General features: G+C 42.9%; 1 protein-coding gene across 3 annotated transcripts in view; it reads right to left on the bottom strand.

The window, feature by feature from the left end:
• Positions 1-18,299, bottom strand: part of tbcd (tubulin folding cofactor D) — a 249,163-nt gene that overhangs the window by 193,079 nt on the left and 37,785 nt on the right. For all 3 annotated transcript variants that reach the window (XM_069929534.1, XM_069929536.1, XM_069929533.1), the window contains exon 7: positions 9,890-10,019. In XM_069929534.1, the coding sequence (XP_069785635.1) occupies positions 9,890-10,019 (130 nt within the window). The remainder of the gene's footprint in view (positions 1-9,889; positions 10,020-18,299) is intronic.

The raw sequence follows: 18,299 nt of genomic DNA, 5'->3' as shown, positions 1-18,299 counted from the left end.
TAGCCAGACGAGCAATTTTATTGAAGTGGAAAGACCTACACACAGTGGTTATATGATGTAATGTCCTATTTAAGCTCGGAGGAAATTAGATACAACATTAAAGATAGAAAGTTTTAATTTGTAAAGATGTGGGGGACCATTCATAGAATAATATTGTAGTGAGTGGTGCAGTAAACAAAGCACACAAAAGTTGTCTGTGAGCTGAACCAACATAACTATTTAATGGAATCTTCGCATTAGTTTAAATAATTACAGTTGGCACGCTATCTCAATCACCCAACCTCTGAAATCACGCACCTCCCAGAGTTCTTTCTGCCCCCCGGCCTCCGGTTACACCTGATTCTGCGGGGGCTCGCAACTACAGATGCTGGTTTGATAATGGAGTGGTGGTTTGCCACATAGTGCCCCCCCCTTCCCCCAAAACTGAAGTTTGGAGGTGACACCGCAGTCTCGCCAATATGGCTAGAACAGGCTAGTGGACGCCCCCTGCACTGGGGCATGCAACCCACACTGGCTGATCTAGGTCCACAAGTGCCGACTTAAGGTGATCTACCAAAACTGTTTTTTGCTTGCCACCAGTGTCTATAACAAGCGTGGAGTCATTATTCCGTACCGCCTTGAAAGGATCTTCATATGGCCATTGCAATGGTGTCCCGTGCGCTTCCTTGCGCAGGAATACATAAAGGCAGACCTTGAGTTCAGGCTGAATATGTGAAGTTGTAGACCAGGTGGTGGGATAGGCCCCAGTGCATCAAGTGGGAGATTCCTGCTGCCCACGTGCTGCGGGAATGAAATCCTCTGGGACTGTTAGGAGGGCTCCGTAAACCAATTTTCCGGAGAACGGAGCTAGATTGTCCTTCGGTGTGGTATGGATACCCAAAAGTACCCAAGGCAGTTCATCTATCCAATCTGGTCCTTTAAGAATGGGAACCATTTTCATATGATGGTGAAAACGTTCCACTAAGCCATTGCACTAGGGATGATAGGTCATCGAATGCAACTGTGCGATCGTATACCATAACCTGGATGTAAACTGACTCCTCTGTCAGAGGAGATAATATATATATTATATGAGTAGTCCAAAATGCACTATCCGATTGGCAATGAGGGCTCTTGAACAAGCTGAGGCGGAGGTGTCAGAGAGCGAGGCAAATTCTAGCCATCTTGTGAACCTGTCTACTATTTCGAAGAGGTGAGTAGTGCCCTTGGACAGGGGCAGCAGGCCAATCATATCCACGTGGATATGATCAAACCTGCACTGTGTGGGTGCAAAAACCTGTAGTGGGGTTTTGGTGTGGCGCTGAACCTTTGAGGTCTGGCACTGGACGCATGTCCTTGCCCAAGCGTCAACTTGCTTGCGCAAGCCATGCCACATTAATTTGCCCACCACGAGCCTTGTTGTCGTCATAATCAAAGGGTGAGCCAAACTGTGTATGGTGTCAAAACACCTGACATCACCACTCAGCAGGTACATGAGTCGATTGGACAATGAATACGTCAAAAAGTAGGGAGGCATCCAGTTCCTTGGGATGTCCAAACAAGAGCATGAAAAGTGGCTACATCACTTTCACTGCAGCTAGCACGAAATGATGGTAAAAATTAATCATGGAAATTTGCAAACAGCCACGATCTTGGAAGGTAGAGGAGTCACGTTATGTAGTAGTGGCTGGTCGAGTAGAACCAGCCCTCTCCAGAGAAAAGGGAAAGAAGTCTGAAAAAAACAGAGCCTAACAAACACAAAACACAAGAAAAAGAAGATAAAGTACCAAAGAAGAGCCAGGAGATGGCGCCAAAAAAGAGAAAAAGCCAGAATGACAGAAAAAGAAATCCCCGGAAAAGAAAGAAGATGGCCTTACCTGCACACGGGAGCAGGGAGCCACCGTGAAGAGGATCGTCCGACCCCTGAAGCTGGTAGGTGCCAAGAGGAGCGAATACCTCCCGACCGGCGAACTTCAAAAATGGCTCTCGGAGCCAGAGTCTCGCATGCACAATGCGCATACAAATGAAGACGCTGACGGGAGGGGGGGCTCAGCTGAGGGACGGACAGTAACGGGGCACCCAGCTGAGGGACGTCCAGCAATGGGGTGCCCAGCTGGGGTACACCCAGCAATGGAGTCCCCAGCTGGGGGTTGCCCAGAGTCAGGAGGAACAGGAGAGGGGCAAACAATGATATGAAGAGCAGGAATGGGGCGACCGGTGGCAGGGCGTCCAGCACCCGGAAGCCCTACGGCTGGAGGCCCGACAACAGGACAGGAGTGGCTCACCTGAAAGAGCTGAAGAGAAAAACATCAGTGAGGAAAGAAAGAGAGGGAGAAGACACAGACACAGAAAAAGAAAAGGAAGAAGACCAAGGTCTACACAGGAAAGAAGGTAAAGGAAATAGACAGACTATAGATAAAGACATTTTTGAAGGTCACATGAGGTCATTAAAAGAAATGTTAATACTTGAATTTAAGACCTTGGAAGATAGTGGAACCGTTTCATGCTGACTGATTCAGTGGCCAAGGAAATTGATTGATAAGAGACCAAAAAGACATTTGGCCAGGATGATTGCTAACCCGTGGTCATCAAGCTGCTGACGTAGTTTTTTTATAGTTTATTTATAATTTGTTCAAACTCAGACAGTTCCAACAATTCACATTCATCAACTATATATACATTTCTTCTGCTGAGTCTGTTTTTATTTTCCCAACCATCTCCCCCCTACCCACCTCACTCCCTACGTCAACAGAAAACAACCAAAAAAAATACTGACCATTTAAATAAAGTAACTTGCATGAAAAGGAAAAATAACATTTATTTAACATAAAAAAAACCAAGATGCCACTAACTGAAGACAAGTAACAAATTAAAAAGGAAAAAGAAAAATAACACATTAATCACGGGGTCTATCGGAGCTCAACCCCCATCCTCCAGGTCTCTTACATTTTGCCGCTGACATAGTTGACATTGGTGGGCCCGGTGTTGTTGCCATGAGTATAAGGATGTTGTCCAAATAAATGAATAAAAAATCCAGGCCCTGTGTAATTGTGTCCATTAGCATTGAAATCTCTTGGGTCGGATTTTTTAAACCAAAATCATAGGGAGGAATTCAAATGGCCCAAGTGAGGTAATCAAGGCAGTCTTACGTATGTTACCCGGGTGAACAGATATCTGATGATATCTGCACACCAGGTCGATTTAGAAGAAAATCTTAATGCCGTGAAGGATCACAGAGAAATCCTGTATATGGGGAACCTGGTAGCGATCTGCCACAGTGATGTTGTTCACACGCCGATAACTCCACAAGGTTTTCACTCTCCAGCTCTCCAGACGCCTGAGGTACCATAGGCTACAGTGATGCCCAAGGGCCGTCAGAGCAGCAAACAATCCCCATTTCCTCAATGTGTTAGAATTTGTCTTTAGTCAATCGCAATTTATCCGGAGGTAACCTGCGCACTCGAGCATGCAGGGGACGTCCATGAGTCAGAATGTGGTGCTGTTCTCCATGTTTCAGTTGGGCCGTCAAGAATTGCAGAGTAATAATGCTAGGGAGTTCCGTATCCGCTAGGATTCTGGTGTATTCATTGTATGAGAGCGTCACCTATTCGCAGCAAGGTATGGGCAATGCCACGGGGTGCAAAGCGAGGGACTCGAAAGTCTTTGAATTAACTAGGTGGCGACCTTTGAGATCTACTAGAAGGGAGTGTGTTCATCAAAAAAATCATCTCCCAGGAGTGGCTGTGATACTTCAGCAATGGTGAAGGACCAGCTGAACTGAGACAAGCTAATAATGAGTGGAATTGTCTGAGACCTGCACGTTCAGATGCTGTTGTTGTTGGCAGCCTTGAGAAGAGGGCCCTTCTTTCCTGAATGTGTGTCTGGGCTGGAGGAGGGAAACATGCTGACCTCTCCTCCTGTGTCGACCAAGAACCGACAGTTTGAGTGTCGATGCCAGAGGAAAAGGAGACTGTTCTTGTGGCCGGCCTTAATGGCCACTACCAATGGCCAACCTCGACGTTTCCCAGATGCGTGCAGGGGGATCGGCGTCGATGGGCTGTAGCTCCCCTTCTCTGATAGTAATAGCACCACTGCTTTGTCTGTACTGTGTCCGGTCAAGCTGACGCCATACCGCTGTCTGGAGTGGGCAGAGTTCATGCCCTTTGCCGAGGCATCTCTATGCACCCATCCAGAACTCTTCCATGCTGCTTAGCATGACACAACTCATCAGCACAGTCTGCTAAACGACAGGGGTCATTAAAGTCTCCGTCTGCAAGCAGCAAATGAATGTCTTCTGGCATTTGCACGAGAAAAAGTTGCTCGAAAAGCAGACAGGATTTGTGTCCATCCACGAGCGCCAGGATCTCGTTCATTAGTTTGGAAGGAGTGCGGTCACTCAGGTTGTCCATATGAAGAAGTCATGCTGACCTGACCGGTGGCTGTGAGGTCCAAAATACTGGAAGTGTGAGCGCAACACCATTCTGAGAATCCATAATCCAAAATGTCATTTGGACCATCGGGGTCACCAATGTAGCAAGTGGTGCAGTGAATAAAGCACAACAGACGTTTTCTGTGAGCTGAACCAACAGAACTGTTTACTAGAATCTTCTCAGGATATCGCCTCAAACCGTACATCTTGGCGCCTCACAATTCGGCGGGCAGCAACCTCCTTTGAAGAAGACCGCAGAGCCCACCTCACTGACAAAAGACAAAGGAGGAAAAACCCAACCCCCAACCCCAACCAACCAATTTTCCCCTGCAACCGCTGCAACCGTGTCTGCTGTCCCGCATCGGACTTGTCAGCCACAAACGAGCCTGCAGCTGACATGGTCATTTACCCCCTCCATAAATCTGAGGCGCCTGCAAGCTCACACCAAGACACAAGAGCAACTTGTCCGTGAACTACTCTTTGCAGACGATGCCGCTTTAGTTGCCCATTCAGAGCCAGCTCTTCAGCGCTTGACTTCCTGCTTTGCGGAAACTGCCAAAATGTTTGGCCTGGAAGTCAGCCTGAAGGAAACTGAGGTCCTCCATCAGCCAGCTCCCCACCATGACTACCAGCCCCCCCACATCTCCATCGGGCACACAAAACTCAAAACGGTCAACCAGTTTACCTATCTCGGCTGCACCATTTCATCAGATGCAAGGATCGACAATGAGATAGACAACAGACTCGCCAAGGCAAATAGCGCCTTTGGAAGACTACACAAAAGAGTCTGGAAAAACAACCAACTGAAAAACCTCACAAAGATAAGCGTATACAGAGCCGTTCTCATACCCACACTCCTGTTCGGCTCCGAATCATGGGTCCTCTACTGGCATCACCTACGGCTCCTAGAACGCTTCCACCAGCGTTGTCTCCGCTTCATCCTCAACATCCATTGGAGCACTTTCATCCCTAACGTCGAAGTACTCGAGATGGCAGAGGTCGACAGCATCGAGTCCACGCTGCTGAAGATCCAGCTGCGCTGGATGGGTCACGTCTCCAGAATGGAGGACCATCGCCTTCCCAAGATCGTGTTATATGGCGAGCTCTCCACTGGCCACCGTGACAGAGGTGCACCAAAGAAAAGGTACAAGGACTGCCTAAAGAAATCTCTTGGTGCCTGCCACATTGACCACCGCCAGTGGGCTGATAACGCCTCAAACCGTGCATCTTGGCGCCTCACAGTTTGGCGGGCAGCAACCTCCTTTGAAGAAGACCGCAGAGCCCACCTCACTGACAAAAGGCAAAGGAGGAAAAACCCAACACCCAACCCCAACCCACCAATTTTCCCCTGCAACCGCTGCAACCGTGTCTGCCTGTCCCACATCCGACTTGTCAGCCACAAACGAGCCTGCAGCTGACGTGGACTTTTACCCCCTCCATAAATCTTCGTCCGCGAAGCCAAGCCAAAGAAAAAGAAAAAATCTTCGCCCGCGAAGCCAAGCCAAAGAAACAGTTGACACGCTATCACAATCACCCAACCTTTGAAGTCACACATCTCCCAGAGTTCTTTGTACCCCCCGGCCTCCGGGTACACCTGATTCTGCGGGGGCCCACAACTACGGACGCCGGTTTGATAATAGAGTGGCGCAATTCGTCACACTATCATAATTGAAAGAATTAAGAATTTTGAATGTTCCAGAGATACTCTGTCCGATGTCTGGAGATCACTATCTGATCCACAATTTCCCTTTTCTTTTACAAAGGTTACCTGGATTAGAGGAAGGGGGTAGATTAGATTTGCTTTTTAGATTTTGTTTGGTTTTTTTTAATCAATTTTTATTTGGATTAATTTGGCAAATATGGGTTCAACATGGTTATCATTGATTAATTCAATAACTTGTTTCTCATATGGATTAAGGAATGTCTAATGTAGTTCCATTAACTTTTTTTGTACATGTATATGAGATGACTTGTTATGTGTTTTCCTTAAAATTTTGTTTGTATGTTTATATGTTAAACTTAATTAAAGTATTTAAAAAAGAAAAAAAATGTGCAAGTTTAAAATTGTAACGGTAAATATTCTCTGAAGTAACACAGAAACCTTTGGTGAAGATGGGAGCAAATATTCAGCCAGCGGAGGGAGGGCCTTGGTCACGACCATTTGCTCATATCAGCTGTTTGAATAAAGTTGTGTGAAACAGAAATGGTGTTGCCCAGGATGAAGAGCTGGTTGATCCTGTTCACCCTTGGCGTGGTTCTCTTAAAGAGTCTCCTTATACCTACTTAGAGTCACTCCGGTCAGGGGCTTTATACGTTAACTTTTGGGGGCGGAGAGTGCGGTGGTGTTAATTAAAGATAATGTTATTGTTCATCGATCAGGTGGCACCTGAAGAGGGAGATCCTGCAGATACAGTGATGGTTAAATGTTTTCAATGAATGTGTCTGAAAATAAAGTAAAATGCTTTAAGATTTCTATATTCAGGCAAGTGAAATTTATTCAGTGTAAATAGAGTTTAGAATTTTTGTCTTTTAAAATGTTTATTCTTAATGCAGGCAAGTTTCAAGCAACTAGAAAATATATTTATCTGATATCTATCAATCCCTATAGATGTCAGATAACGGGGTTTTATTGGATGTTGTGATGAACAAGCGAAGAGTATATGGACCTTCCACTTCTTGCAAGAAAAATGTTGGGATTCCCACGATGAAACCTCACGATCAGACTGGGATCATTGTTAAAAAATAATGGCTTTTATCTGTAAGGATTTCCATCTTTGTCAGGACCCTCATCCACACCTTGATTTCCAATGGTCCTCCACACTCCACCAAACCCTGAACCACTCATCACTACTTGCATCTGATGCTTTCACCCCAAATACTTCTCGTCCCTTGAGCAGAGTGATAAAGCCTAGGCCATTCCAACCTCTTGAAACCTGTCAATGTTAAAAATGTGGAAATGAACCTTGAGGCAGGGAGGCATCCATTAAAACTACCATTGATAACCATAATCCTTTGGGATTGAGGATCATTTGTTTCCATTCAAGACTTAGGGTTTCCAGGTGACTTATTACACCAAATGGAAACCACAGACTTTTTAACAAATGGGGTGGATAACAGCTAATGGGATTAACAGATGGGGATGGGAGGTGCGGGGGTTAGTTTAAGAAGTGATGTGATCCTTCTATCGCTTATGCAGGACTTCTGTGGGCCCCTGATACATGGCATCAAAGTTTTTTAATTCTCATTTTACTTTGAGTGCTCAAGGAACAGAGGTAATCAGCCAATAGTAGGGGCACTCAGTCTCTTCCCACAAGTTTTGAGTACATTTATGAAATTTATCTTCTGACCACATATTAATCTCATCCCATGACAGAGCTCAGGATACTGTGTCTGGTTTTGCGTGTCGAGTGAACAATGTGGTTGTCCAACAAAGTCAAATGAGCATAACATTGGGACTTAAGAGTCAAGAGGTGACGACATTGGTTCATATCCTTGTGAAATAAAGATTTTTCAGACAGCTTTGGTGGTATTTTTCCAATGCCTTGTAATGCCTACTACAGGTAGTTCAGGTCTCAAAAATGTTTGAGAATGTAGGGTTTTTTATGTCCCCTTGTCCATGACTCTCACAAATGACGAGATGCTGGAAATGCAAAAAAAAGATGCAGGAAACATTCAGCAGGCCAGTGTCTCTGGAAAGAGAAACAAAGTTGGCACCAGGGCAACATGGCCCCTCTCTCCACGGATTTTGCACTAACCAATGAACAATCCCAGCCTATCAAGCTCTTATAAAAGAATACACCACTTCTGAACCAAACTGAACCAAACTTATCAAAAATAATGAATTCAATGTTGAGCATTGAGAGTGCCTCGTCAAAAGATGGTGTTCCTCAACCTTGTTTTATGATTCCTTAGGACAGTGCATGAGGCAAAAGCACCCTATGACCCTCAAGACTCAATAATAATTAACAGTTGGTCTTTGCCCTATGTTCTGGCCAGTTTAATTGCAAGTTAATAAAGATACAAGATACTTTACTTTGTTAATCAAAATAATGAATGCAAAACCAAGGTAGTTGGGCTCAATATGCATCAAACGAGTGATGTGCTCAAAATGCCAATTATGCCACAGCTGAAGTTCTGCATGACACCTTTAAATTATCAGAAATTTACAATGATGCTCCCAGGTCCAGAGAACTTTACCCAGAAGATCATATAAGCAGCAATTGTTTATTTTGAAATAAGCTGAGGGTAAATAAATGAAAGTGTTCCAAATTTGAGCTGATCAGCTCATGGGATCGGAGCAGGGATTAAACTATGAGACTCACAGCCCTGAGGTGTACCAAACTATCTGGGGACCCAAATTCCTATCTCATCCTGGCAGATGTGGAAATTAAATTCATATTAATAAATTGTACGACAACAATCAAACTACTGCAAATTCAATCTGATTCCGATGTCCTTCAGTGGAGGAAACCTGCCTTTTTTACCAGTATGACCCATGGGTGACTTCTGAGCCACTAAATATTGTTGAGTCTTAAATGTTCTCTGGAAATGGTCTGTCAAACAAGTCAGTAGCTTTAACAGTGAGGCCCAAATCCTCAAGAACAATTTTTTTTTAAACATGCAAAGAAATCAAGTTAACATTTCAGTTTGATAACTTATTGTCAGAACACAAGATCTCAGGTTCTCTCTCTGCACGTGCTACCTTAATCTACTCAGTATTTAGAGACATTTTAGACTTAAATTAAAATTTAGAGATACATTGCAGTAACAAGCCTTTCCAGCCCCTGTGCTTATGCGGTCCAAATACATCAAATAACCTACAAATCCCATACATTTTTGGAGGATGAGAGGAAACCAGAACACCTGGAAGAAACCCATGAAGACACAGGGAGAACATACAAACTCCTTGCAGAGAATGCCAGATTTGAACCCGGGTTGCTGGTGATGTCATAGAATTGCTCTAATTGCTATCCTAACCATGCCACCAATTTATTTCATGATTTTGGAGGCTAAAGGAGAGATTTGGTTGAGGTGTACACAATTCTGACAGAGAATAGAAAGATTAGGAATTCCTATTCCTCTTAGAAGATTCAATATCTAGAAGGTACAAAATTTAAAGGTGAATAATCAAGGTACATAAATTTAATTGTTACAAAGACTGGAGTGGAGTTGAAGAGAAATTGTTTATCCCAAGAGTGAAGAGAGTTTGAAACTCATTGTCTGAAAGAGTGGTGGATGTAGAAGTCCTCCTCTTTCTTACAATATGCTCAAAGTATTCAAATATGCTCCTGAGGCCCCACAGCTCATTCGGTTTTATGCAAGGGCTGGGAAATTAAATTAAGATGGACGAATGTTTTACAGCCATCTTAGACATGGTAGACAAAATGCCTCTTTCGGAGAATACATTTCTGTGAACAATATAGAATTTATGCAAATATTCAGAAGTCCTATCAATTAAAAAAAATACAATTGATTGTTTACCAGAGCCTGAAGCATTCCATCTCTCACAACCATGCCTTCCATTGTCTGATCTGCGTTAGATAATGAGGACAAAGTCCAATTCAAGAAATCTGGCAGTCTCTTCTCTTTAACATCTGGACGAGTTACAAATCTGTTTAGAACATAAAACAATTCAAATTAATAATATTTCTAAAATAAACCAATTTGTAGTGTAAATATTTAATCCTTCAGCTCAGTACAAAAGATATATGAACCGGAAATTTTAAAGCAAAGATATTGCTTCCCAACAGCATACTATGTCCAAAAGAGTTTTTTTAAATGAAGCAATGATCCAGTAGTTTCTATTATAGAGATAATCTTAAGTACAAAAGATAATAATTTGAGATTAACTGCAAACAGGATGTGTAATCATTGCCAGATTCAAAGCAGAATTCATGTCCACATTTTGTAATTTCTATCGCCTTAAACCGTGCATCTTGGCGCCTCACAGTTTAGCGGGCAGCAACCACCTTTGAAGAAGACCGCAGAGCCCACCTCAAAGGCAAAAATTTTCCCTTGCAACCGCTGCAACTGTGTCTGCCTGTCCCGCATCGGTCTTGTCAGCCACAAACGAGCCTGCAGCTGACGTGGACATTACCCCTCCATAAATCTTCGTCCGCGAAGCCAAGCCAAAGGAAAAGATGAGGTAAATCAATATCTTCTCTCCTATTAACGATGACAACTTTGATTTAACTTAAAATTTACCAGTTAATTAATCAGCAATGGGGTCTAAGATGCAGGCAAAATGTGCATGATATTTTAGTGTCTGTCCATCTCCCATAATCCATGTCTGTTGCTCCAACAATGTATTCAGATCCAGAGGACCAATATCACAGGCCCTCTGCTTCCCAGTTACCAGGGGTGTGATTAACCCCATTCTCAGTGGGGCCAGCCCCCAAACACCCCTGATAATTTTTGACAACAAGCAGATACAACAGCATCAGTAGTAACCTAAGTTTGAATGTGCCGCTGTCTGTAAGGAATTTGTACGTTCTCCCCATGAACTGTGTTGGTTTTCCGCAGGTGCTCCAGTTTCCTCAAAAAATGTACAGGGCTATAGGTTAATTGGGCGGCACGTGTCTCAATGGCTGAATCGGCTTCTACTGCGTTGTAAATAAAATTTTAAAAATTTAATTTTAAAAGGCTTTGCGGCCTCTAAAATCTGACATTGATTTTTAATAATTGCTTTAAAAATTGTTAAAACTGAAATACATTTTTAAAACTGAAGTAAATAATAACAAAAAACATCTTCAATTGATAAATAATTGAAAAAGAACAAATAAAACTGAAATAAAAAGAATCAACTTTCTCCGTGCCATCTTAATACAAAGTTTTTTGAAATAATCAAAACAATCACTAGGGCAATTTTGCAGCATAATTCTGGAGAATCCCTGCAAGAGTGAGTCTGCAGAGTCCAGTGAACTGACTGATTTAACTGCAGTTTAAAAGGATGAGCACGAGTGCTGATTCAGGACTGCCAAGTAGCCGGCACAGTACAAAGAATTTCATTTGCAAAGTAAAAGAATAAAGTATACAAAATGTTTACAATAATCAACACAAATGAAGCATACAATTTGACCCGCAGATTTGCAACTTCAAAAATCTGAAGGGCATGACTCATCTGTTACAATGCCCTAAACGTGACATGAAATATATCCTCAATGAACCTGTAGTTATAGCAGATATTATACATCATAATAAGGCAAAGGGAAAAAAAATCAATTCAACTCAAACTGGCTTATTTTTAACAAGAATCTGATATACTTCTTTCTTCTTTGGCTTGGCTTCGTGGATGAAGATTTATGGAGGGGTATGTCCACGTCTGCTGCAGGCTCGTTGGTGACTGACAAGTCCGATGTGGAACAGGCAGGCACGGTTGCAGTGGTTGCAGGGGAAAATTGGTTGGTTGGGGTTGGGTGTTGGGTTTTTCCTCCTTTGTCTTTTGTCAGTGAGGTGGGCTCTGCGGTCTTCTTCAAAGGAGGTGGCTGCCCGCCGAACTGTGAGGCGCCAAGATGCACGGTTGGAGGCGAGATCAGCCCACTGGCTGTGATCAATGTGGCAGGCACCAAGAGATTTCTTTAAGCAGTCCTTGTACCTCTTCTTTGGTGCACCTATGTCTCGGTGGCCAGTGAACTCGCCATAGAACACGATCTTGGGAAGGCGATGGTCCTCCGTTCTGGAGACGTGACCCACCCAGCGCAGTTGGGTCTTCAGCAGCGTGGATTCAATGCTTGCGGACTCTGCCAGCTCGAGTACTTCGATGTTGGTGATGAAGTCATTCCAATGAATGTTAAGGATGGAGCGGAGACAGCGCTGATGGAAGCGTTCTAGGAGCCGTAGGTGATGCCGGTAGAGGACCCATGATTCGGAGCCGAACAGGAGCGTGGGTATGACAACGGCTCTGTACACGCTGATCTTTGTGTGTTTCTTCAGCAAAGTGTTTTTCCAGACTCTTTTGTGTAGTCTTCCAAAGGCGCTATTTGCCTTGGCGAGTCTGTTGTCTATCTCTTTGTCGGTCCTTGCATCAGATGAAATGGTGCAGCCGAGGTAGGTAAACTGGTTGACCGTTTTGAGTTCTGTGTGCCCGATGGAGATGTGGGGGGGCTGTTGGTCATGGTGGGGATATACAGTAGAAGTCCAAAACTCCAGGTGCCAGAAATCTGGGCCACCCAAGAAACCAGACTTTTCAAAAACTCTCAAACTTTTAAAATTCAGCGAGCTTTTGTGTGCACGCGTTAAGGACCACAGATGCACAGGTCATCTTATCACTAAGATATTCACGTTTTACTATTTTTCTTCTACAATATTCAATTTTAAAAATAATTTCGAGCATTACACTTTTTTTTGTAGTGAAAAAAATGTTATTATTGAAGCTTGCTGTGTTTCCTAATGAATAAACTTTTTTTTAAAAATTACCTGCATCCCTCCTGAAATCCGGAAAATCCAAACATCCAGACCAACCCAATCTCAAAGCAGTCTGGATTTTAGGATATACTGTACTTGTGCACTATTGACTCAACATCCATAACTATGCCTTCATTACTAAATATATGATGAAAATAAGTCACACCAGTTAATCGATCCATCAGTTGTTGCATAATATTTTCCAGTGCCAAACAAAATTGGGTCTTCTATTTCTGTTCCACTCCCAAACCTTGTATTGTTGTCAATGACATTCCCCACCAGATGGTGCTGGTTTCTTAACGCACATTTTCAAAACCAATAGTAATTCATTCCAACTGTGACTGGCTTTATAAACGAACATCAAGAACTGCCATGAAAACATATAGAGGGGAGGGAGTGGAAGGAGGGGCTTTCTTGATGTTTTACATTTGGTATTATTGTTGAATGTTAAATATAACAAAATATAACAAAAAAAAGAACTGCCAGGAAGCATTTCCAACATAACTTCTATAATTTCAATTCTGAAAATAACTTTCAACATCAAACATATCCTCTTTGGAAATAAATTCTCTGTTCAAATCATATTTCTACCTTCTAGATATTTTTCCCTTGGGTACTTATGCCCATGAAAAAATATCTACTGTGATTCATAATAAATGAACATTTGACTTTCCATTTAAAATTCAACTTGTGCGCTCCCCCCGCCCCACCACCATCCTTTTATTCAGGTGTCTCTTCGTCTCTTGCTGTTCCTAATGAAGGGTTTCAGCTTGAAATATTGTCTATCTATTGTTTTCTCTGAACGCCCCCTGATTCTTCCAACATTTTGTGTGTGGCCTTTTAAATGTTTCCTATTCTCCCACAAAAAAAAATGCCTTTTGTCATCCAGCAATTCTTTCCCCCTTCGGGTCTCTGTTCAATGACATGACAGGAACTCATTACTGTCATGACAAAGGAAGTAGGCTCAATTATTTAACTATCGTTCAATGGAACATGTGGCCTAGATGTGTACCAGGTGACATGTTTGAAGGATAGATTTAAGAAGGGAGAACAGGAGGGGATGGAGCAAGGCTAATCAAGGGAAACATGGCAGCATGTTTTGCATATCTTTCTGTGGCTTCTTTAGAACATTTCCACGTTTGTCATCAAATCTATGCCACCCAGCATGGTGAGATCCCAATAGCATGCACCCAATTTCAGTGTCTACATTGTCAATCTGAAAACCGTACTTGATATAGATATTTTCCCCCAAAATAGAACAGAAAATGAAATGTTGCATTTGAGTTAGTTAAAGCTATGTCATATTTCCATGACACCTCCTTGGTGAATCAAACTTCATAAGGGGGCAGGAGTATTTGGGACAGAAATCTAAATCTCCTCCTTAAGCACACCCTCCTCCACCTCCAGTTTAAATTCTATATGAAATATTTTGGAGGATTAAGAACCAAGAGCCAAACTAGGCATGATCTAATGAAGCATGCATTTGCTCTTCTCCTCATTCTTTTTGTTATCAATACTATATAAAGCACACTGCCAGCATTCTGAAGACATTGATTTGCAAATTATGAACGGATAGACACAGAACAGTACTGTGATAGTACAGATTCTATCACCAATGTGTCTATGTATCGATTGTAGTGTAGGATGACTGTGATTGGCTGAGAGTGTAGCCACACCTACTGGCAGGTCTTAAAGGATTGCTCCTAGCCAGACCAGGTCATTCTGGACTGGTCGACCTACTTGTGATACGCTCCAGTCTTTTAGTTAATAAAAGCCTTGGTTTGGATCAGCATGTCTTTGGTTCTTCATGTTTTTTTTTCCCAAAAGACTTAGATATTATACTGTTGCATCTATTGCTTCTCAACATTCAAAGCATTTCTTTAGAAAGCCATTAATTGATTCAAGGATCTATCCAATGGTCAAATGTACACTATTGCACTTCACTGCTCAAATTTCTGACAGTGGTTGTCAGATTTGAAAAGGGCAAGCTACTCCCCAACAAAGTCCCCTTAAAGTCCAGCTATGAAGACAGCAGCTTAACCTATTGCAGTTTCATGAAAATATTCAAGTGTTTTTGTTTCCCATTAAAACTCTAAATCTGGCCTTTATTTTAAAATCAAAACTACTTGACAGTATTTTGTTTAATCTGGAAGCTGGTTAATGCTAATAAATAGAAGGAATTTTATGTTACAGATATTATATATAAATATGTTTTTAAAAGAGATAGATTGTGGGGGTTTAGTGTAGGTCACTTCACAAACAGGCGTTAACATTTCACAAAAGACATCTCATTTGAAACGCAAGAGCTTTAGAGTGACTTTAGAGAAACTTTGAAGAGTGCCTATAGAGACCACATGTAGCTGTTAATTGGACTGATGTTGTGGAGTAAATGAACTATTGTCTTTAAAGCAACAGATGGCCAGGCTCAGAAACTGATTCCGGTGTCAGCAAAATGTCTGTTTGCAGTTTGCTGTTCTAAGAGAGGTCATGTGGTTTTGCAAGCAGAGAGAGAGAGTTCTGCAGTAGCTTTGGAGGCTGCAACATAACAAGCTGGCAGCTTGTTGAAAACCCCATTTTGAAGATGGGTTGTGAGTTCTGAGTTCAGCCTGTTGAAAACGCTTGTGGTCCTTACAAGAGGAAATGGCTGGCTAGAATATTTCTCCTGAAATAAGGGAAACAAAAGGAACTCTGTAAGTGACCTGGAAGAAGAGGTTCTCATTTGGAAAACCCAAGTTTCTTCAGCAAGACACTGAAGTGGCTGATCGAAGGGAATTAGTTTGTGTGTGTCCAATGAGCAACAAATATCTCTCTCTGAAACCAACAAGAAACTTCCTAAGCAGTAACCAGGAAGCACCAGAGCCTGGTGAAAATTCATATATGTCAAATTCTGTGCACAGTACAAGAATTGCCTGATACTGGTGAATTTGGAGAAGTTAGAACTTGGATTAAAGCAAAGAACTTTCCTGAACCTATACACATTACAGACATGGGCGCTTAGAATTAGATGGGGGTTGTTAGGTTAAATTAATGGTAATAAGTTAAAGTATGATTCTATTTTTATGTTTAAAGAAAATTAAAAACAACTTTTGTTCAAGTAATTACATATTCGTCTTGGTGAATTTTTATTGCTGCTGGGTTTTGGGGTCCTCTAGACATACAAATATCCTTAACAGTTGAGAGCTATGACTGGTTAGCTTGGAACTCTGATATACATTTCACAAAATGCTAATCACTGGCTATATTTCAAGTATATAAGGCAACAATGTGCATGTTTCCCTCATCCCAAGCCAATCTTGCTAAATTCCCAAAGGAGATTAACAGTACTTTGTCTGATAAATCCAATGCACACAGATCTCAGCAAGGCATTATGATAGTGCCTTCTCTACAGGGTTTACTACTTGGGGTAAAACAATAGCACCTCCTCTCCATCCACAACAAAAGTGACCTCCCTGTAGCCAACCATTTCAATTCACACTCTCAAGCTCACATGCCTTTCACACCACCCCACCCTGACCACCTGCAGATTGGAGGAACAACACCTCATTTTTCATCTGGGCACTCTCCATCCCCAGGGCATGAACATTTCAATGCATTCCAGTAATTAGCTTGCCTTTCCCCCACCCCACCCCACCCCCCCCCCCCCCCCCCCGCTCCCCCAACTAGTTATTCCAGTTTCTCTCTCCATCTAGCCTAGACTCCTCCCCACTCCACCCATCATCTTCCACCCTCACCACCCCCACTTCCCCCTTTTGTTAAAATATCTTTCACTTTCCCTCACACCTTGAAGGGTTCAAGCCTGAAAGGTTGGTGATGTGTCTTTACCTTTGCTACATAAAGGCACTATTTGACCTAACCTGCTGTGTTTTTCCTGGGTTTTCTACTTAATCAGTCTGCAGCTGACGTGGACTTTTTACCCCCTCCATAAATCTTCGTCCGCGAAGCCAAGCCAAAGAAAAAAAAAGAACTAAGAAACTGAGTTTCAATAAAATGATATTGCAATCGTTGAAAATATTCCAAGCTGCTTAACATTTAACACAAAATTTTTAAAAATGCAACTTTAATTCATTGCATACCAAAGAATATCCAGGACTTCAACAATTTTCTCATCTTGATGAAGAATACTTTTTTTGTTATCCTCTACCATGAAAAAACTCTATTACCAGTAATATAGATTCTTATTAAAATTGTACATGTATGGTGGCTACATTATGCCTTGCAGTAAACTGACATCAAGAAAAACACTGATGGATATCCTGAGTAATTTCAAATAGGTAGCAATGGAATGTATATTATTTGTTTTGTTATTGTACTGACAATAACCACACCAGCAGTGTGAGTACAAGACAGCTTTAATAAACTAAAATGTACACTAAGAGGTCTTGTCTCTCTGCAAGACAAGCCTGGAAGGCTAGACTGTAGCTCTGGACTGCTTTATATACAAGGTCACTGGGATGACCCCTGGTGACCTAGTGGTGTTATTACATATCACCCCCCCTTAAAAAATTAACTCCCTTTCCACCCCCCCCCCACCCACCCCTTCCTCCTTCCCTTGTTTGTAAGTTCATGTCCAAAATTTTTCGTGGTTTCCGTTGCCTTCTGGACCTCCTCGGTAGTGGTTTAAGGTAGCGGTCTGCCTTTCGGCCTTTCTTGTTGGAGGTGTGGGAGTGATAAGTACTGGTTGGTCATGTGGCCATGTGGGCTGGGGATCCTCTTGTATGGGATTAGGTCCTGCCATCGTCTAGGGTGGTGATATTTTGTGGGGCAGGCGAACCCAGGGTCCTGATTTCCGGGGTGGGTGGTATAGTCCTCTGGGGTGACTCGATGGACGACTGTTCTAGTGACTGCTGCTGCGCTCGTTGATCCGTAGACATCTGTGTTTCCTCCGCGTTGTTCACACGTCCGGCCGGCGCGAGATCCCTGGTGGCCACCGGGTCTTCTCTTCCATCTGGGAATGTGACGAAGGCATACTGAGGGTTCGCGTGCCTCAACTCCACTTGATCCACCAGCAGATCCACTTTGTGGGGTCTGCAGTGCTTCCGGAGGAGAACAGGTCCCGGTGTCATCATCCATTTAGGCAGCACTGAGCCCGTCGTGGCTTTTCTTGTGAAAGAAAAGATATGTTCATGTGGGGTCATGTTAGTGGCAGTACACAACAAAGAACGTATAGTGTGTAGGGCTTCTGGCAACACTTCTTGCCATCTAGTAACAGGCAGGTCTTTTGCTTTTCAAGTCAAGAGGACCGTTTTCCAGATAGTGGCATTTTCCCTTTTGACCTGTCCATTCCCCCTGGGATTGTAACTTGTAGTGCGGCTGGTAGCAATCCCTCTCTCGTGCAGGTACTGCTGTACTTCTGCGCTCATGAATGCAGCACCCCTGTCTGTGTGTATGTAGTTCAGGAACCCAAATATGCTGAAGATGGGTTGAAGACATTTTATAACAGTGGCTGTTGATACATCAGAACACAGGATTGCGAAGAGGAAACGGGAAT

The sequence above is a fragment of the Narcine bancroftii genome, chromosome 3 (genome assembly GCF_036971445.1).
Source record: "Narcine bancroftii isolate sNarBan1 chromosome 3, sNarBan1.hap1, whole genome shotgun sequence".
Taxonomy (NCBI): domain Eukaryota; kingdom Metazoa; phylum Chordata; class Chondrichthyes; order Torpediniformes; family Narcinidae; genus Narcine; species Narcine bancroftii.
The sequence above is the reverse complement of the archived record's forward strand: the minus strand, read 5'-3'. Positions and strand labels throughout refer to the sequence as shown.